Source organism: Pipistrellus hanaki (genome assembly GCF_964339955.1).
Source record: "Pipistrellus hanaki genome assembly, chromosome: 8".
In the NCBI taxonomy this organism is placed as follows: domain Eukaryota; kingdom Metazoa; phylum Chordata; class Mammalia; order Chiroptera; family Vespertilionidae; genus Pipistrellus; species Pipistrellus hanaki.
The window spans coordinates 74,687,242-74,710,307 of NC_140510.1; the positions used below are offsets into that span (position 1 = coordinate 74,687,242).

Consider the following 23,066-nt stretch of genomic DNA (forward strand, 5'->3'; position numbering starts at 1 on the left):
GGGCCAGCGCCACCAGTGAGTGTGAGTGGGGCTGGCACCAGCAGCAGGTGCAAGTGCCAGGCAGGACCATGGCACATAGGAGCAAAGAATTTTCAGTAACTGCTAGAGGCTCGCCCCGATGGCAGTGACCCATGCCCCACCGTGGTCTGGTGCCCCTGCTCACCTGCTCTACCATGGCCGACGCCCACCATGTTCTGCTGGTGGTCAGCACACGTCATAGCAACTGGTTGTTCGGTTGTCCTAGTTATTTGCCATTTGGTCTATTTGCATATTAGCCTTTTATTATATAGGATTATATAGGATTCCACTAATTATAGCATTTTAGAAATTACAAAATTAAGAAATACCAAAAAGACACTGCATAGAGTTCATCAACTTATTCTGGAAGTCACTGCCATTCAAATTCATTTTTTATAAGCAGTAGGAAGAAGTTTGTAGGAATTGATTTTTGAAGTAGGAGTAAAATTATCAAGGTGAGACATTACCTAGTCACCTTCTGATAAAAAACTATTACAATGTGGAGCACATCCTTCTGTGGCCTTTTTCTCTGCATTTACATATACAGGTCTGTACATACATTTATATTTTTTTATGATCTTAAAAACTAAGTGGTATGCATATTGTTTTGCATTTTTCTTATTGTGTCTTAAAGGTGGTTTTTTTATGTTGATATGCAATGGGAGATCTAGCTCATTTTTTATTGATTCTGTTCAGTAGGATGTATTGACCACAGTTTAATTATTCAAAGGCATTTTTTAGATTAAAAATTAGGTATGAACAGTTTCAGTAGCATGGTTAGGATACAATAACTTATTAACATCTTGTTGATATGAAATTGATGTATAATTTCTGTCTAATGTATGCCCTTCATTCTCATTCCAAAAATTGATGCTCTAATTTTTCAGGTTGGTACAATCAGATATATGGCACCAGAAGTTCTAGAAGGAGCTGTGAACCTGAGGGACTGTGAATCAGCTTTGAAACAAGTAGACATGTATGCTCTTGGACTAATCTATTGGGAGATATTTATGAGATGTACAGACCTCTTCCCAGGTAAGAGATCTATCAAAAATTGATATATGAATTTTATGCAAAGCAGTTATATCTGCTTTTTCTACTCATATTAAAGAAAGTCAACTTTATGCTTTTACTTTCTCTTTAATATTTTTTATTGTTGATATTACAGATTTTGACTTTCATTTAAACCTTTAGTTTAGTGCCATCTAGTGTTGAGAAACATATTTAGCCAGAAGGAAAAACTTACTAAAAGGACTCCATGTTTGCATTGAGGGCAATTTAATTAATTGCTCACAATAGCTTATCTAACCATATTTAGTTTGGTCTCTCATTGCCTTAGCAGTCATAATTTTCCTTATGCACCCTCAGAGCATTTGATAAGCTACACTTACATTGTGTCCTAAATTGATTCAATAAGGAATTAGAAGCAATGAATTAACCACTGTAACACTTTATCTTTTCTATCTTTTTTTAAAATTCTCTCTTCTTGCCTTCCTACTTTCCTTCATCCTTTCAATGAAAGAATATTCATCTAATGTGAATGCTATGCTTTGTTTGAGGCTTACTTGAAATAAACAGATGAGTTTGTTTTCTCGTTTTGTTAGTATTTTTTCCATCACTGTTATATAGAATCTTAACTACATGGGGTACAAAATGATTTGATATAAATGGTCTCTATTTTATAGGAATAACACTATTAAAAATATAGAAAAAGGAAAAACAGACCATTGAATCACCATTGGACAAATTTATGAAATGGAACTATTTCATAAAAATAGAGATTAATAGTAGGGTTAAAATTTTTGGCTTTAAAAACAGTAAGCATTTAATAATAGTTTATAATTCTAAAATATGATGAAATTAATTATTTAGATTAACCAGAGGTCTGTCATTTCTTATTTGGAAGTATATTTTTTAGTTATTTGGAAGTGCAGAGTACCTTGAGGTGTTTTTCTGCAAATTGCAGGAACTGTAGTATAATTATAGTATTATTGGAACTTTGGAACTTTTTATTTCTAGTATTGAAACTTAGGCCACAGATTTTTAAAAATACACTAACCCAGAATTGTTTTATAGAAATATGTCTGACTAACTGACTCTTATAGTATTAGCATTAGTAGACTGCCATCAGCAACATTTTTAAGCAATTACTGCATTCAAAGAATAATTATTGCTTTTCATCTGATAAATAATAAAGAACAATATTAGATGTTTATAAAGGGGAAAGGCAAAATCTTGGAAGAATTATAATAGAACTAGAAGGAGTTTTAAAAAGGAAAAAGAGATAGGGTATTACTGTTTAATAATACAGAGTCTCAGTTTGGAAAGATAAAAATTCTGGAGATTGGTGGTAGTGATGGTTGCACAACATTATTAATATTCTAAGTGCAATAGAACTGTACACTTCAAAATGGTTAAAATGGTCAGTTTTATGTTATATATATTTAATTACAATAAATCAATGAGAGAATCATTGATCAGCTTTCTCTTGCAGGCCCCTCAGTGGGGATTGAGCCTGCAACCCCAAGCTCTTGACCAGAATTGAACCCAGGACCCTTAAGTCCGCAGGCCCATGCTCTATCTACTGAGCCAAATCAGCTAGGGCAGTACATGTTTTATTAATAAATGGGCACACTATGTAAGCTGACTCCAAAATACAGGTGAAGGAGGTGGGGAGGATGATAAATGGTGAAGGATGGACTTGGAGGGGTGAACACACAATATAGTGTACAGATGATCTATTGTGGAATTGTGCACCTGAAACCTGTATAATTTTGTTAAACAGTGTCCCTCCAGTAAATTCAATAAAAGGGAAAAAATATTAACAAAATGAATGAATAAGGTATTTCTGTTACAAAGGAAGAATGAAATGCTGTCAAGTTTATATACATGAGGGAGAAAGAAGAAAAAAAGAAGGCAAGAAAAAGAAAGAGAAAAGTGTAATTTAAGTAAGGGACTAAGAATTCCTAACTTCTTGAAGGCATAATTAACAAGTAACAAGTGTTGTGAGAAGCAAGGAATGTCATCTGTTAGTCTTGGATATTTTATCTATTTTGGACAGTTTGAGAGGAAATAGGATTATAGAACTTCCCTTAAACAATTAAGTGATTATAAAGTTTAAGACAGTTGTTCCACTGCCTAATATGAAATTAGCTCTACACAAGTATCTATGAAATAATTAGATTTAGAACCATGAAAACTTAGTATCTGCTGAAATGTTTAGAGCATGTGAAAATATCACATATTTATAGATAGTGTAATATTCCAAAAAATTTTGGGCTATGCTGCATAGATTATAGATTTAATCTTTGTAAATAGCCTATATAATAAAAGCATAGTATGCAAATTATCCTCTCGACCAGGTGTTCGTCTAGGGAGGGGGCCAGCCAGGGGAATGGAGGGAGGCCCCAGCCGGCAGCCACTAGGGACTCTTACCAAAGCATGACACACTCTCTCTCTCTCTCTCTCTCTCTCTCTCTCTCTCTCTCTCTCTATATATATATATATATATATATATATATATATATATATATATATATATATATATATAGACTAAAGGCCCATTGCATAATATTCATGGAAGAATAGGCCTTCCTTCCCCTGGCTTCACTCCCAGCCTCTGGTAGCTGGCAAGTCCCCGCTTCTGTCTGGAGCACCGCTCCTGTAGTTCCCTCCGCCACCCCACCTCTAGTATTTTTAATATTGATGGAGGACAGTGTTTATAGATTCTTTTGAGTATTCAAATTGAAACATAAAACTTAAATTGCATGTTTTTTCTATCTCAATCTCTCTGAAATGAATAAAAAAATATTTTTAAAAAATGACTTTTGCAAGGTAGAAAGGATGCCAATATTAGGAACTAAGTGCCTTATAATGGTGTCTTCCTTCTGAATTATTCTGTCATTTTATTTTATTTTATTTTTATTTATTTATTTATTTTTATTTATTTATTTTTTAAAATATATTTTATTGATTTTGTACAGAGAGGAAGGGAGAGAGAGAGAGAGAGAGTTAGAAACATTGATGAGAGAGAGTCATCAATCAGCTGCCTCTTGCACACCCCCTACTGGGGATATGCCCGCAACCAAGGTATATGCCCTTGACCGGAATCGAACCCGGGACCTTTCAGTCTCCAAGCCGACGGTCTATCCATTGAGCCAAACCGGTCCCGGCTTGTTCTGTCATTTTAATTGGTGTGAAGGGTGGGGAGAGGGGGCTTACAGCAGTGAGGAGACAAAAGGTCTCTATTTTTTCAGAGATCTTTGCCAAGATTTTGACTAGATGATGGTTTTCTGAAAGTTGGTCCCAGAGGTCTTCTTGTGTAGCTCAATATGTTTATTAAGTTTACTTTGATAACATTTTGTAAAAGTTATAAGCCTCTCATTACAAGCCCAGATTATGCTTTTTGAGCAGTGGTAGAATACTTAATGATACTTAAAAACCTTGATTTAGAAACTGTTTGATAAGAGGAATGTTTTAAAAGATCAATATATTGGTTTCCAGTCAAATGGTTGATATACACATTTTTTGTGATACTTGATACAGATTGTATCAATCTAGCTGTATTATAATAGAGCAAATTTCATAATTAGATATGATGGCTGTACAACCCTACCAGTTTTGTTCTGTTCTATAGTCGTGTTTGTTGTGCTAGATCCTGGACATCTTCTCATATTCAGTATATTTGATTCCTATATGGCATAAGAATTTAGGCATATTAATATGTATATATGAAAAAATCTTTTCCCTCCAAATTTTGTAATGCTTAGAAACCATTTAAAAATAGCTTTTCATCATTGAAAGTACTGTTTAACTTATAAAAAAGCATTTAATTTATCAGAGACTATTATAAGTGAAACATTTATTAATAATGCATTAAACCCACAAAAGCGTTTATTTAGAGTTTCCAAATATGGGAAAGGATTAAGGAGAAAAAAAAAGATTGTGACAATTTCCTGTAACTATATCATTTTATAGTAATTGGACATTTTACTCTGTCCTTTAAAAAAAAATTCACAGGTGAATCTGTACCAGAATACCAGATGGCTTTTCAGACAGAAGTTGGAAACCATCCCACTTTTGAAGATATGCAGGTTCTGGTGTCTAGGGAAAAACAGAGACCCAAGTTCCCAGAAGCTTGGAAAGAAAATAGCCTGGTAAGAAAAAACTAAATTATTAAAAACATGACTTAATGACTATGTTTTAACGTTGTTTGAAGCAAAAATAGACTGTTAATAATGTTAATAGTTTTTTAGCCTTTTCTAATGCCAAAAATCCAACTTACTTGATTTTTTTAAAGTCAACTTACTTGACTTTTGTTGCTATGTATTTTTTAAAATTTCAGTATAAAAAAGTTCCCTTTTTAGTTAAGTTTCAGTTTTTTCCAAGTATAAAATATTATTTAAATAGACGATTATGTGTTAAGTTTGTCAGATTGATAACAACTGGAATAATTAACAAGTTAATATTTTCAACGTTATTGAAATTCCATCTTACTCACTTAAGAATAGTACCAAAAGTGTAAATTAGTGCAAACTTACCAATTCAGTGGCTAATGGAAAATTAGGCTGCACTAAAAAGAAAGCAAGGTACATCCTGTAAATCCTGCATATTAAAACATGCAACTCACGTCATTGAAATATCTTCAAAGGCTCCTATCATTTCAGTAAATTGTTGCCATGATACTAAAAACATCTTACAAACATTTATATACACACAGATACCCACTCTGCATTTTTCAATTTTTTGTTGTTTTACATTGTTTAAATTTACTCAGCTTTACCTTTGAAATCATTTTAATTTTTTTCCATAAGTGGGATTGTCTCATTATCCACTATCATTTCTGAAGCTTGATTCTTTTAATATGGACAGTTTTCATGTCAGTACATATAGATGTTTCTTTTTCTCCCCATTTGACAGTATTCCGTTGTGTGCTGTATCATAATTACCCCTTATTGATGACAGTACCCCGTATTTCATATTTTAAACAATTTTTGAAAGAATTAAAGTTATGCCTATGCATAGTAAACAAAACCCAATTAAATAGAAGGGCATAAAAAAGAAAATGGAAAAGACTACCCACCCCTTCCACCATTCTTCAGAAATAACTCCCATTAACATTGTTCTTCAGTTTTTGTTTTTGTATTTCATTTTATCTTCTAGAAGTTACCATTATAGCGCTACTATATTTATTCTTCTTATCTTTTATTTACCCTCTCCTAGTTTTTAAATAATTGTATCTATTTTTAAATAAAAAAACTTTGTTTTGTCTACAGACCTAAAAATTTAAGTTAAATAAAACATCAGAATTTTGCAGAATTATGATTATGTAAACACATACTGCACAAAACAGTATTATTTTTGGGCTCATGGAGAAGGAAATAAAACTAATAAGTTAGTGTAAACTCCTGCCACTTAAGGAATAATGTTTCAAAAGTCACTAACCACTGGATTCTCTTTGATTTTTTTTTTTTTTTTTGTCATCTGTTTTGTTCTTTTTTCTTTATAGATTCTACTAAGATGCAACATTTTCTTAAAAATCTCATGTCATTCTTTTTCTTGTAAATCACTTTTTTTTTGATGAAGTTCCTTTTTAAATAATGTGTGTTAGTTGTGTGCATGGGTAGTAAACATTATGAATCCTTGCACATTAAAAAAATGTTTCTATCTTGCCTTCACGTTTGAGTAATAAGTTGGCTAGGTAATAGTTTCAAGATCAAAATAATTTTCCTCACAACTTTGAAACCTCTACTCAATTGTCCTCTAGCATCAGATTTGTTAATGAGAATTCCAGCACCAACTATTTTCTTTCAATTGCTTTTTGTTTTATGCTCTTATTTTCTTTTCTCTGTAAGCTTTTAAGCCTTTTACTTCATTATTGGAATTATGTAAGCATGATCTTTTCACACCTTTCGCTTTATACTAGTCAGGTTTTTAGTTTGAAAATTCAGAAGTTTCTTCAATTCAGAGAAATTTTTTATATTATTAAAAATTATTTCCTCTTTTATTTCTTCTTTCTGGAATTCTCACTAGACAAATATTAGACCACCTGACATTTAGGTCTCAGTTCTTTTCCTTGTATTTTTCAATTTTTTGTTGTTGTACATTGTTTAAATTTACTCAGCTTTACCTTTGAAATCATTCATTTATTTTCACCTTTTTCATTCTACTTGTTATCTGTTCATTAAAATTTTACTTTTCATAATCATACATATAATTTCTAGATATTTTCATTGTTTGCTTTCTCCAGAACAATCTGTTCTTGTTTTAAGAATATAATAGGAATTTTATTATCTCTGAGGAGGCACAGTTGAATTTTTGACATTTTGTGCAGTTTTCTTGATTTATAATTAAAGAACAAAAATGAAAACATTGTAATTATGCAGGTTTTTTTTTACTATGCATTTTCACATTTTAGTTTTAGGTTGTCTTGGTCAGATTAGGATATTTGCATTCTGGCCCTCGCTGGTTTGGCTCAGTGACTAGAGCTTTGGCCTGCAGACTTAAGGGTCCTGGGTTCAATTCCGGTACAGGGCACATTCCCTGGTTGTGGGCTTGGTCCCTAGTGGAGGGCATGTAGGAGGCAACTGAACATGATTCTCTCTAATCATTTGTGTTTCTGTCTCTCCCTTTTCCTTCCTCTCTGAAATCAATAAAAAAAAAAATTTTTTTAAAGAATAATTTCATTCTGGATCATGACTTATATGGTGTGATACATTAGAGAGAGGCTAAAGAGATGTTATATGTTTCCATATAGATTTAGATTAAACATTTTCTCCATTGGTCATATTTGTCAGTAGATTATCTTCAAGGAAGGCTTCTAGTTCAAATGAGATTGCAATTTTCTTATTTTCTTATTGAATGAGGGAATTAAAAGCCTATTGCCAAGCACATGTGCCCAAGATTGCCTCCAAACTGGAGTCCCTGCTATGGGAAGTGGGACAGATCTTTAAGAGGTCCCTGGCAGCCGGTGAGGGGCTGAATCCTTTATAAGGATTCAATAGATATGCCAGCCTCACAGTAGAGCACCTCTCAAAGAAAAAAAATCTCGTGAAATTTTACCTATTCAAATACTTCATCTTCCTTAAATTGTTTATTTCACCAGAGAGATTGGACTCTGATTTTGAAATATTTCTTGGCAACCCTACCATTATGGTATATGCATCATATGCATATTTACTTGTAAACTTTTTACTCCAAATTTAGAGTAGGCTCCTAAGTAAGGGATGAAGTAGTGCTTGGTTCACTTCCAGTGAATCCATTTAATGTACTACAGTCCATAGACCTGCTTGTCTGCAGTGACAATCCAGTACTAGAGTTATATAGCAAGTGCATGGTTTATAAAAAGAGAGGAATTCCCCTGTGTCTAAAAGAAAACACTTTTGCTTCATAGTTGCATTGAAATAAAAAAAAACACGCATTTTTTATAGTAACAAAACTCAGACTCTTTCAAATATTAATGAATGTAAAAACTAGTTTTAAAAACTACCAGGGACCCAAGCATAGTTCAGTCAGTAAATGGGGGAAGAATAATTTTCTGATGAAAATGAAAGTAAAGAAAATACTTTCTGAGAAAACTATATGAAAATGTTAGCTATAGTTACCACTGAATATCAGATTTATGGATAACTTTTCCCCCTATATTTTTAGAATTTATTGTAAAAGTGAACTATTGTAATAATCACACATAGTTTAAGGCTGTTTTTATATTAAAATACTTTAGGAAAACAAAAGATTATAGGTCCTAGTTTTTAAATAGCTTTTTCTTTCATATGTAAAACAATGAAAACATTTGTTTAAAAAAAGAATATTAGTTTCAGTTTTATAGTAAGAGTACCAGCCCAGTTAAAGGCCTGGTTTTAAATCTTGGCTCTACTTACTAGTGATAAATTAAAAGAAGATCTATTTTTACCTATCACATTGACAAAGTGTTGATGATGGGAAAGCAGATATTTTTTGTTGTTGTTGGGAGTGCTATCAATTTGGAGGGTAATCTGGCAATAACAAATTTTAAATGTATTTTACCCTTTGATCCAGCAATAATATCTGCAGGAATTTGTTCCTCAATAACACTTACACACGTGTAGAAAAATGCACGTGTAAGATGTTCAATGCAATGTCATTTATATCAGCAAGAACTGGAAACTATCCTATATAATAAAGAGATAATATGCAAATTGACCATCACTCCAACACACAAGATGGCCGCCCCCATGTGGACACAAGATAGCAACCACAAGATGGCCAGCAGGGGAGGGAAGTTGTGGGCAATCAGGGCTGTAGGGAAGGGCAGTTGGGGGGACCAAGCTAGCAAGGGAAGGCAGTTAGGGGTGACCGGGCCAGCAGGGGAGAGCAGTTAGGGGCAATTGGGCCGGCATTGAGAGCAGTTAGGAGTGATCGGGTGAGTAGGGGAGGGCAGTTGGGCGGTACCCAAGACTGCAGGGGAGGGCAGTTGTGGGGGGCAATCAGGCAGGCAGGCAGGTGAGCAGTTGGGAGCCAGCAGTCCTGGATTGTGAGAGGGATGTCTCGGGCCCCGTGGGATTGGGCCTAAATAGGCAGTCAGACATCCCTCAAGGGGTCCCAGGTTGGAGAGGGTGCAGGGTGGGCTGAAGGACACCCCTCCACACACACAAATTTTGTGCACCGAGCCTCTAGTCCTCTTATAAGGATCAGGCTAAAAACTTATATAATGGATTCTATGCAGCATTAAAAGAATTAGGAAGATGTATATTTTCCTGATTCCTAAATAAAAATAGTATGGCTAAGTGAGTATAGTAATTCCCATTTGAATGTTAGAAAAATTATAAAAAAACATATAGCCTTGTAATGCATAGAGCTTGCTATTATGTATAATTCTTCAAGGAGTTAAGTTAAAGCTTCCATGCTTACTTGCTAGTTACCATTTGAGAAATGTGACCCTTTAAAAATCTCTGAAGTCTAAAAGGTTTTATTATAGTTATGTAAAATATTTGTTAAAGAAAAATATTTTTCTCCTACTTCATATCATTAATAACTCAATGCTTTTTTTCATTAAAGATATAGTACTGTTTCACATGTGCTTTTTTATAGGCAGTGAGGTCACTTAAGGAGACAATCGAAGACTGTTGGGACCAGGATGCAGAGGCTCGGCTTACTGCACAGTGTGCTGAGGAGAGGATGGCTGAACTTATGATGATATGGGAAAGAAACAAATCTGTGAGCCCAACAGTCAATCCAATGTCTACTGCAATGCAGAATGAGCGGTAAGACCCACAGGGATTGGCACCCATTAGTCAGTATTGAAAACGGAGACCAAACAGAACAGGAAATAAACATTTTTATCAGTATACTAGTGCAGTGATTAACTCATCGCATCTAAAGTCGAAATTTTTCTTTCAATATTTCTGTTCTTTTACTTAAGATTTTTGATAAAAATGCAAGGTGGAATCTTTGGGGTTTTTCATATCTATAGATACAGAAAAAGAGGTTAGTTTTTCTCTATTAATGCTCCAACTTCCCTACAATAATAAAAGTAAAACATTTTCATAGTTCCAAAAGTTTATAAGCACTTCTACAGATATTATCATATTTGTTATTATTAATCCTCCTTTCCCTGCTGTTTGTTTGTTTGTTTGTTTAATGAAAATGGAATATGATCTTGCCTGTGTATCTAACCTGTTTCACTGAAGACTGTTGTTTCCAGAGTTCTTATCCAATGTTCTTTTTATTTTAAACATACTTTATTGATTTTTTTACAGAGAGAAAGGGAGAGAGAGAGTTAAAAACATAATTGAGAGAGAAACATCTATATGATGGCAGCCAAGGTACATGCCCTTGACCGGAATCAAACCTGGGACATTTCAGTCCCCAGGCTGATGCTCTATCCACTGAGCCAAACCGGTTTTGGCCCAATGTTCTTTCTTATAGAATATACTACTACTGCTACTACTTTTACAGGAGAGCAGTTCATGAGGACTACTTTCCATCCCATCATGAACATTTTCATAGTTCCAAAAGTTTATAAGCTTGTGTTTTTGTTAGAGCTATGGTTTTTAGTTCTAAGTAAAAGGCTACTTATTTAGTTTTGTAGCAAAGAGGAAATTTATTGATGAATAGGTTCAGACTCCCACGTGGGGAGGGGGAAAGTCCCCTAAAAGATTCCTAAAACTTGGAACTTTCAGACTGTATCACCTGTGTTTCTTTGTTTCACGTTTGGGGAAAAGTGTTCTCACAAATTTGTCATTTTATCTAATATATGTTAAAAATCTTTAGAGAGGCATCAAGGAAAAAGTTACCAGAGAAAATAGAGAGAAAAGTATACTTAAGACAAGTTAGTTCAGTTGGTTAGAGCGTCGTCCCGATAAGCCAGTGTTACATTTTTGATCTCCTGGCAAGGCCCAAACAACAAGGAACCAATGAATGCATAAATGGTTGGAACAACCAGTCTCTCTTTCTCTCTCTCCCTGCCTTCCTTCCTCCCTCTCACCCTCCTCTCTTCTCTCCCTGACTCCTCCCCTTCTAAAAAAAAAAGCAGTCAATAAATTAAAAAATACACTTGATTCTTGAATAATTTTCTGTGCTCTTTTCTATTCCAATTTTAAGAGCAATTTGTATAGTCCCCAAATTGGGTTCACACTACTTATAATTAGGTAAATTAACTTCAGTATATAAACTTTTATGCTTTATATATCAACCAAACAAGGAAGGTAGAGACTAGCAATTCTAAATAAACCTTTTCTCACTTTACACATACTTAAAGATAGATAATCTCCTGCTTTTTGTTTCTCTCTCTCAAGAGTCAGCTACTTTAAGTGTTTTTGAACTTTTCTTAAATTGTAAGAAGAAACCCTTGATGCTTCCCTTTGCTTTGCCCTTTCTTCTTCTTCTCTGTGTCATTTAGTTCTATCCTTAACGTGTGTCTTCTCATGTCCTGTCACTTCTAAGTAGTTTCCCCTAAATTGTAGTTCATGCTATTGCATTCCACTCCAGATTTCACTGTATTGACTCTTACCCTCCATACCTACTAGATTTCCTTTTCTTGTTCAGTACAACACCTTTTTACTCTCCCCTCCTTTCATTCCTCTCACAACCTTATCAGTCTTTCTTTGTAGTACTTCCTCCTTTAGCTGATGCTTTTCTCCTACAGCACTTGTATCTATTAATGTTCCCAATGTTTATACTTTGATTGCTAAAGCTACCCCTGGTTTTTATTTTAAATAACATACATGTATTACAGTGATGCTCAAGAACCATCATTCTCAAGGTGTGATGATGACTGAAGAACCCTTGATAACTGGAGAACATTTCTGAATCTTTGATCATTTATATGAATGTCACATTAATACTAGGGCTCTAGGGCTTTCATTGATATGGCTCAGTCTACCCTAAGAGGATACATTCCATTACGAGGCTTAGCCTCCTCATAGATGTATTTTGGAACAAAATGCCGTTTGTTCATTAGAACTTAACTGGTAACATATTTGTTGAGTAGCCACTATCTAGCTAGAATTGTGATAGCACAAAGGGAACATATGCCATGGTTCCTCCTCTCATGAAACTTTGTTGTGCAAGTATACAATTCATAAAGATAATTTGGTAATGTTCTAAAACTATAGGAGAGATTTTAATTAAATCCTATAAGCCAAAGTAATGAACATACATAAAAATCCTATCTAGATCCACATAGGTTTTTCAGTAGGCTCAAAGTATATAAAGCATTTTGTAAGTTATTAGTTGACATGATTATTTGATTAGAATTTTTAAATAACTTTGAGAATGATGTGGGTTAGGAATAAAATAAGAAGCAGTTTGTACTTTAAAAACAGAGGTGTTAGACCTGCAGAGCCAGTTGTCATAAATGTACATTCTCAATGTGGCACTTTTTTCTTTCTTTAAGCAACCTGTCACACAGTAGGCGTATGCCAAAGATTGGCCCTTATCCAGATTATTCTTCTTCCTCATACATTGAAGACTCTATCCATCACACTGACAGCATTGTGAAGAATATTTCCTCTGAGCATTCAATGTCTAGCACACCTTTGACCACAGGGGAAAAGAACCGAAACTCAATTAACTACGAGCGACAGCAAGCACAAGCTCGAATCCCCAGCCCTGAAACAAGTGTCACCAGCCTGTCCACCAACACAACCACCACCAACACCACTGGCCTCACGCCAAGCACTGGCATGACCACTATATCAGAGATGCCATACCCAGATGAAACAAATCATGCCACCAATGTGTCACAGCCAATTGGGCCAACCCCTGTCTGCTTACAGTTGACAGAAGAAGACTTGGAGACCAACAAGCTGGACCCTAAAGAAGTTGATAAGAATCTCAAGGAAAGTTCTGATGAGAATCTCATGGAGCATTCTCTTAAGCAGTTCAGTGGGCCAGACCCACTGAGCAGTACTAGTTCTAGCTTGCTTTACCCACTAATAAAGCTTGCAGTAGAAGTTACTGGGCAGCAGGACTTCACCCAGGCTGCCAATGGCCAAGCATGTTTAATTCCTGATGTCCCACCTGCTCAGCTCTATCCTCTCCCCAAGCAACAGAACCTTCCCAAGAGACCTACTAGTTTGCCTTTAAACACCAAAAATTCAACAAAGGAGCCCCGGCTGAAATTTGGCAGCAAGCACAAATCAAACTTGAAACAAGTAGAAACTGGAGTTGCCAAGATGAACACAATCAATGCTGTAGAACCTCATGTGGCTACGGTTACCATGAATGGGGTGGCAGGTAGAAACCACAATGTTAACTCCCATGCTGCCACTGCTCAGTATGCTAATGGGGCGATACCGTCTGGCCAGACAGCCAACACAGTGGCACATAGGGCCCAAGAAATGCTGCAGAATCAGTTCATTGGTGAGGACACCAGGCTGAATATTAATTCCAGTCCTGATGAGCATGAACCTCTATTGAGGCGAGAGCAGCAGGCTGGCCACGATGAGGGTGTTCTGGATCGCCTTGTGGACAGGAGGGAGCGGCCGCTGGAAGGTGGCCGAACTAATTCCAATAACAACAACAGTAATCCATGTTTAGAGCAAGATGTTCTTACACAGGGTGTCCCAAGCACAGTAGCAGATCCTGTACCAACAAAACCCAGAAGAGCACAGAGACCTAATTCTTTAGATCTTTCAGCCACAAATATCCTTGATGGCAGCGATTTGCAATGTAAGTGAGGGGTTTGTGTAATCTGCTTGACTTTTGGGACCATTTAAGTAACTACTTAGAATCAGATTGTGTTTCAACTAACAATTATTTAATTTTAATATTTTTAGAAATAAAATAAGTCATTTGGCTGGACCTAAAAAGTAATTAGAGTCTTATAAAGAAAAAGTATTTTTTTTTGTTATTGATAATTAAAAAGTCAGTGTCACAATAGAATAGTTACCAATTTAATATGTGCCTTAAGTAGCTACTAGTTTATAAGGCAACTCATATTTGTTGTGAATGATTAAGATGAAATAAATAGCCGTTTAAAACCTCCAAGTAAAATAATACCAGTACAATTTTTGAAAGTTTGTTGAGGATATTAATATCAATTATATACACATTTAGATTTTATCAGACTTAATAAATCTTAAAAGTCCAGAGAGAATTCAGAAAAGTCACTATAAAGTTGCTATTGGTTTTTTAGTGTCATTTTTTTCCCAAAAGTTATGTGTTGAGTCTCCCACATGCTTACAGCATTGTGCATGGGCCCCCTAACAATTTAAACAAGTAACTTAAACGATTTGACACTTAGTCTCTGGCCCAAAAAGGATTATAACACAAAACAAGAGAGCTCACTAAAATCCTTAACAGTCATCATTATACAAAATAATTTCTCTTTTAGACAGACAGCACTTAAGAAGAAAAACAAAGTCATGTTTTATGGTTGTCAAAGACTATAAAATGGGCTGAAAGGAATTTATCTCTCAAAAATCAATCAGTAGAATCTAGCCCCTGCTTGAGTGGTTTCTATTGTAGACCACTTGACCTGTGGCAGGGCTGCATGTAATAAAATGTTTTGTTATGTATGGGAAGGGGGAATTACTAGAAAATTTGTATTCTAGGATTTATGTCATTCTTCTGTAAACTATCATGTGCCAGTGCCTTTATAATTTGATTCACTTTGAACATTAAATGGAATGATTAAATGCATTTTGCCAAGTTAGGATTGCTACCCATAACCAAAGGGTTTGAGAATGCAGCTAAGAACTTTGAATTTTCTCCTCTGTTTTTGCTTTTTGTGGTTTTTAAATATTTTCTTCCTTGTCCTATAGAATAATTCATTTATAAAAACCTTAGGCTTAAAGAGCCTCTAAAATAATTTAAGTTTTGCCTCGAAAAATACCGCCTGGAGTCAACAACTTTAAGAAATGTCTATTAGCACCTCCTATAGACATTAGTTTGATCTCTTCTTGAATTGCAACCCTAACTTTTTACTTTTTAAATAGTTCCTTTATATATAGTTCATTTTTCTATACTTTTATTTTTAGTAGGTGAGTCAACACAAGATGGCAAATCAGGATCTGGTGAAAAGATCAAGAAACGTGTGAAAACTCCGTATTCTCTTAAGCGGTGGCGCCCCTCCACCTGGGTTATCTCCACCGAACAACTGGACTGTGAGGTCAACAACAATGGCAGTGACAGGGCAGGCCATTCCAAATCTAGCACCACCGTGTACCTTGCAGAAGGAGGCACTGCCACAACCATGGTGTCTAAAGATATAGGAATGAATTGTCTGTGAAATGTTTTCAAGCCTATGGAGTGAAATTACTTTTTGCATCATTTAAACCTGCAGAAGACATTTTTTTAAAACTGCTTTAAACTCCTGTCAGTACCCCATCCCTGCAACAAGGACTTGCTTTAAATAGATTTCAGCTATGCAGAAAAGTTAGCTTATGCTTCCATATTTTTTAATTTTGTTTTTTTAAGTTTTGCACTTTTGTTTAGTCTCACTAAAGTTTATTTGTCTGTTATGACCACAGAATTATATGTGTGTGTATCAAAAGTGGTCTCAAAATATTTTTTTAAGAAAAAAAAAAGCAAAACAATGTATTGCTGATAATCAGTTTGAAACAGTTTCTAAAGGTCATTAAAACAGAAGCAAATTAAGACAGATTTGACTTCAGTCGTGTCCGGTATCCATGTTTTATTTCTGGGCACAAGCTAGTTTATTTTATATGTTGATACGTTCCTAACATATTATCAGTTGGACATTCTTTTCTCTTGTGTTTTGTTTGAATGTGCAATAGTCTGTAGCCACAAATAAGCTTTCTTGTAAGCTCTCTTCCTAACAGAGCACACATTCTTCCATAATATGAACATTTTTCTCCCCCCAGTTTTTGTCAGGTTTGTTTTATGGCAATGAATTTTGCAGAAGAGAAAGCAACTACCTGATTTTTTGCGTTCTCTCTCCTTGTGGAAAATGCAGAAACATTGTCTCAAAGGGCTCTAAAGAAGGAACAACCAAAACCTAATTTGAAATGCTGTTTCTTTTAACCTTCCAAATCCTAAACGTTTCCTTCCAGGCATTTTAACAAACTTACTTGGTTCTGGTTTTAGAAGTTCATAAGAGAGCATAGAACAAAGTAGAGGAAGTCCAAATATTAGCCTTTTTTCCATTTTATTTTATTTTTATATGTATGTTATGTTCCATTTTCATTTATTTAAGAAGTACATTTTTATCAGAAAACTTATAGAGCTATACTTATATGGAATTTTTAAGTAGGTAGATGGTTAAGACAATATAGTGTTATATCCTTTATTCTCTGAATAGGCCACCTTTGACTCAAATAAAATTACATTTCCTGATAAAATAACTTCAAAAGTAATTCCTAGTTTTGAACCTACAGTGTCTTTTTATCCTCATCCCAAGCAAAGCCTGATGACTGTCTGAAAAGATTCCTCTCCTCTTCCCATGACTATAACACTGTGTGGAAAGAAATTGTGGGACTGGCATGCCAGATCCCTGTGGAAGGCAGGGCTGCTGCCAAGCCTATCATCTCCGAGCAGACTGAGACTTCCCTCTCTTTTCAAAACTGGGTGTGTGTTTTTTTCACTAATCCTATTTTCATAAATTCTCCTTTTGCCAATTTTTCACATGATTTTTGATATGTGAACAGCATTTTATTTACATTATATTCAGAGTATACCATTTAGTGATAGCATGTTATGTATCCATCAAGTCATACTGTTTTTTAAAGCTTCTTTTGCCTCTTTATTATCATAATCATTTCTAAAACAACAACCTCTGCATTTTTAAAAATAAAGCACTTTATGTCAAATAAGGGACTGTTTTTTATAAGCACAAATTCTTTTCTATCCATTTGCAAGCCGCGATGTTCTCACTTATTTTTTATAGGTTCTCAGAGTACTTAGTACTCATTATCTAAGTTATGTGATTTATCTGGAAGATAAAAAGCTAAGAGACAAACAAAAATTCTGAACAATATTTTCTCATTCAGATTCCTCTGTCTTCATCATTTAGTTAAAAAAAACCTAAATTTCCCAGTTTGACTTGTATCAGATTTCCAAACACTTGACTTGTATATAAGCCTTCTCTTGTTTGCCATCTGTGATGGTCTTGAGTTGGATGTTGCAGCACTTACCATTTATTCAGCCAGATGGCTGAGCACAGTTTTGAATTCTTAGAATTAAGATCCTTTTAGTAGTGCCCAGGATTTCTACCTTTTGTGTTTTAATGGCCCTTATTTTGATTCACACCCTTAACGTATTTTTCAGTCTTATGGCATAAAATGTTTTTCATCCAGTTAGTCTTTTATAATGTAACAAATTGTATCTTTCCCAGGAAATTTTACTTCGTTCCCTTGCCTTTAAATGTCTTTCAATTGTGTTTCAGGGCATTATTTTCAAACATTTGTAGGACTTCTTTGAATAAACATAAATTATAGTCACTCTTCAATTGGAGGTTAAGTGACCATGTGAGGTCTGTTTTTTTCTGAAAAAGAAGAGTTATCCTACTTTAGACTATACTTTGTGTTCGAGCCAGTTGATTGAAAGTTTTCCAACATTTTTTGGTACTTAATAATAAAATACTTTTAAAAGTTAACATACTAAATTAAAAGAACTCCTATAGTTTCCCATTTCCCATGATGTTTAAAACAAATCATTTCCTTTCCCCAGTTTGTTTAATAGACACCTGAAAAAAGTAGAAAGTGTAGAATATTTTAATAAATTTTAAATTGTACATCAGACTCGTTTACGTTTAGGATCTATGTATAATATACAAGCAAGCGAAATTACTTAAAATGCTTGTTTGCCAATTTTATTCATCTAATATTAAACGTGTCCTAAAGCTAATATTTAACTGCTATCACATTTTGCATCTCTAAAAACATTTTATTCCTTTTGAATAAAAAGCTATTGAAAAAAACATTAAATTTATTTGCAAGATAGTATTACAATCTTAAAAACATTATAATAGGTAATTAAAGAATAATATTAATTTCCTCAACTATTGTCATTGTATGTCCGAACTAAGCCATTGAAAGAACGTGATTTGAATTGTGTTTAGTAAAAAAAATGACAATTATAATTCTTAAATGTGTTCCCCATTTAAAAATGTATAATTAGGGAAAACCCTGATATCAGTGTAAAAAGTTTTGGGAAGGTACAGGAGTGAAATAATACTAATTGACCATTTGTTTTAGACTGAATGTTGGGATATACTGTAAATACACCATCTCTTTTAATCCTCGTAGCAATTATGTAAGAATTACAGTTATATATCTCCTTTACAGATGAGTAAGCTAAAGCTAGGAGAAACTATGTAATTTGCCCAAGGTCTACATCTAGTAATAGAAGAAGATGGATTTTAACTTAGGTTTGCCTGTCTCCACATCTCTCATTCATACCATATTGCCTACACACTGTATGACAGGATGTATAATGTCCTGGCATTTTGTAAAAAATTAGTCATTATGGCTTATACATATAAGCCTAACCCAGATACCTTAATGACTTTAAAAGTCAGGCAACCATAAGACATGTGGACGTAGATATGTTAATTGTGCTTGAGAAATAATTACTAATTCAAGACAAAATTCAGGGCCACCTCTGCCATTATGAGTCTTCAAATCACTTCACTCCTAACATTTTATATTGAAGAACTAAGGTAATGTAAAATTTAAGGATAAAGTGAGATGACTTATGGGAACAGACACTTTTTTCATAGATTGATTCCATACTTGATTTGGAGAAGTTAATTTAACATGGACTTTTAGTCTTATCAGTCCTTTGACTCCAACTGGAAAATTGTTATGTTTAGTGACTTTGGAAAATGTTCCTAATCCAGAAAACGAATAAAGGGGGATGTAGGAAGGATATAAGGATAATGTCCTTCAAATAAAGCAATTTGTATAGTTTTCTTACATGTATTCACGTGTTCCAGAAAATGTACGTTGGTTCTGAATGTGAAAACAATTAAAAAAAGTTAGGAACACATAAAATATGTGTTTCAGTGGGAATTGTCACAAAATTTGGGAAGTATTTTTCTTTAAAAGATTTTAAAATTTAGATTCTAAAGCCAGCTCTTAACTGAACTTTCCATTCCCTGTAAACCTTTTTTTTTAAAGTCATTTAAAATGGAAACATATTCTAATAAACTTTTTGGTGTTTTCTCATATTTATGAGAAATTTAAGATGAACATTTCATTGGAGGTAGTTAGATCCTAGAACTTGAGATTACTTAACATTTCTATACATTTTATAAAATTTATGTTGAACTTATTACCAGTTAAATGCAGACTATTACATAACTATTCACTAATTTTTTTTTAATGTTACTTTCTCTTCCAAGTTGACTTCTTAAAGTTACAATCAACTAAAGTCTAGATCAGTGACTCTAAAAATTACATAACATCCCTACATACGCCCCAAGAGTCTTTTTCAGACTAGGATGTTTCTAAATGTTCACACCTTTTACTGTCAGCTCAGCAGGTAAAATTGCATTTTAACTTTTAGATTCTGAACTATGCAAACTTCAGCCAAAACTACTTGCGGGACCCGCTCCTACATATACTTTGGTAAATCTGGCAAATCACAGATTGAGCTAGTTACACAAATGTTACTCTCAAAAGCAGGTTTTTCTACAGGTTTCCAGGTTAAACTTACATACAAGGAAGGCAGTCCCAGGGCACTTTGGTGCACCTACACATTATTTTCCGTCAATCACCTCTTAGATTGTATCTGACTTACTCTATCCCTTGGTTATCTGACTTGTGCTCTTCTGTGTCAGGAAAGGCTTTTCTTAAAAAAATATCTATTCTGCTTATCTCCTGTTTTTATTTTTTATCCATTTCTCTTATCCAGTAGTTAAAAAAAAGTTGGTTATCTTTTTCAGCATTGTTATTCTTCAATATGCTTCAGGCTCCTCATTTAGTCTCAGTTTTTCACACACAATTGCTTTAGTTCCTTTGGCATTTTATCTTCAGTCCTATTTAAATAACTATTTATATTTAAGAACACCTAAAATTATTTTTTATGTTATATTCAAGTTCATTACTTTAGTTAATAGTTTAATAGGATAGAACTGAGAATTAAGATGTTACCATTTGACAATGGATCCAACCATCGGTTTATCAGAAAATCAAGTTTTGTATCTAACATTTTCTAAGTGGCTAAGTTTTATGATTTTATATTCTAATTAGTTACAACTAATGCATACAGAATTGTATATAATTTGCCATTAAAAACTTCTAATCTTTATTACAGCAAGCTTAGCCTTATGATTGAGCCACACAAAACATGTTTTACGTACGTATTTCTTTGTATCAAATATTACGACACAAAGTGTAACCTTAACTTTCAAAAGCAAGCCCTACAATAATCAGGTATTATCTATGAATATTTTTACAGACCATTTTTGAAATATTTACCATTTTTTTGCAACATAGACTAGACATAACTTCCATTTAACTTTTAAGTGACTGGTTAAGCTAAGTGTGTGTGCACATAAAATTTAGGATTTTATCTCATGGCTGATACATTTGAAAGTAAATACTAAAGAAGAATGTATGTTGTGTACTAAAATTATGCCCAAAATAAATGTATCATGTCTTGAAAATTCCAATTCCGTTATTACTGTGATGTTCATAGTATTACTATTAAGCATGTGACAGTCATTTTTAAACTTGAAACTCATTTTAAAATCTGGGTAAGAGAGGAGGAATCTTTAGAAATAAATCACATCATGAGGGTATCCAGTTTATGATTGAGTTTAAAGCAAATCACTTAAACTACAACTTGGGGAGGGGGTGTTTTAAAAGACAATGTGGGTTATTTTCATTTTATTTGTACTTTTAGGTTTCAGGAACATCTTCACGTTTAGACTCACTCTATAGACATAATATTAAAAACTCAGGGCCCCATTTCATCCCTTCGCACATTGCAAAACTTCAGTTGGTAGTAAACAAGCAATTAGATCCAGTTGAATATTTAAAGTGTTTGTTACACACACTTCATTTAATGTTTCATCTTATTATTTGATTTAATTTACATATAGACAGTATCAGATTTCATTAATCATAAAATGTGCCCAGTTCTATAATTACTGAAGAGAAATGGAAACAATCACTCATTGACTCCATATTGCAGCATACTTAGGTCTAAGAGTTGAAGCATCATCTTCAAACCACTTATGTCCTTGGGTCAAATGGTTATCATGATGTGACAAAGCATTATTTTACATTTTTTAATGGGATAACTTAGTAACATAGTTCCTCTGAGATAAAACATTTTTTTCAGGAGGCAATTAAACATTATAAAACTGTTCTAAAAATGAACTAATGAGTTTATAGCTTTAGTAATAACTAAGGTGATTATGAGAAGGTAACCTATTGTTAGGTCCAAATGGAATTTTTCTTTAAATCAGTTAAGTTCAAGCTCCAACTTGGTATGGTGTATACTTAATATCCTAGCAGTGAAGTTATTTGTAACCAGTCTTTTGTCTCAGGCACACCACCTTATTACCAATTCTTGTAAGTATGGTAGGAAAACATGGTTAAAGAAGCTTAATAAGAAAACTAAATTACTAAAAGATGCAATTCAAAGATAAGTTCTGGTTTAACATTGAATTGCTTGGCTTCTGTGGCTTTTCTTTTCCTGGTCACATTTATTTATTTAAGCAGTTTTGTATGCCTGTTGTCACAGATATTATATTGTGTAAGTGTTTGTATAAGCTGGAATCATCCTTACTTTTCTGTTGATGATTTTCCAAATGAAGATGAGTGGATAACTGTATAATACACTAACATAGGGTGTTGTAGCTGAAACTTGGAGATGTGTAGCTGCCATGCTTTTTCTGAGTAGACAGGAGGAACCAGCTACAGAGTGTTCATTTCTGAGGATGCTTTTTTGGGATCAGAAAGGCTGAAAAATACTGTCGATGCCTCGGAACCCTCTTTCTTGTGAACGGGTATCTTTTGTTGGTGTGTTTTGCTCTTACATGACAGATAGAATATCACATATGAATTTATGAATAAGTTCAGTTACTTTGCTTTTGTATAAGCTGTCTGAGACCTTGCTATGCTGTAAAAGTTGTGTTTGATGGATCAGTGTATGAAATAAAGCAAATCACTTTCTTTTGTATTATCTATGGATGCCACTATGAAAGCTGACATTAAGCCACTAAAGAGTTTTCTATGAATAATTGTAAGTAAACGCTTTGCTATATATAAACCTAAATAAAAAAGGTGGTATTGACACAGATACATTGGAGAAGGAGATTTTAAGGCAGTTCTTTAGGTTTAAAAAAGGCTTGCTGTAAATGGTGCATTATTCCATTTATTAAAGATCATATTAATGACAACAGTAATCGCATCTTTTTTTTTTTTTTTACTCTTCACCTGAGGATATGTTTTACTGATTTTAGCGAGAGGTGAAAGGAGAGGGAGGGAGAGAGAGATCCATGTCTGAAGGAAACATCAACTAGTGCCCTGCTCCCCCTACTCACCCCCACCAAGAATTGAACCAGCAAACTTTTCGTGCATGGGAGGACACTCCAACCAACTGAGCCACACCAACCAGGGCAGTAATTGTATCTTTTGATTTTATGATATCAC

At 34.1% G+C, this 23,066-nt stretch overlaps 1 protein-coding gene across 1 annotated transcript in view; it reads left to right on the plus strand.

The window, feature by feature from the left end:
* Positions 1-22,813, plus strand: part of BMPR2 (bone morphogenetic protein receptor type 2) — a 104,410-nt gene extending 81,597 nt beyond the window's left edge. The window contains exons 9-13 of the mRNA XM_084893178.1: positions 906-1,053; positions 5,038-5,174; positions 10,087-10,259; positions 12,893-14,169; positions 15,480-22,813. Of these exons, the coding sequence (XP_084749304.1) occupies positions 906-1,053; positions 5,038-5,174; positions 10,087-10,259; positions 12,893-14,169; positions 15,480-15,730 (1,986 nt within the window). The 3' untranslated portion in view covers positions 15,731-22,813. The remainder of the gene's footprint in view (positions 1-905; positions 1,054-5,037; positions 5,175-10,086; positions 10,260-12,892; positions 14,170-15,479) is intronic.
* The last annotated feature ends 253 nt before the right edge of the window (positions 22,814-23,066 follow it).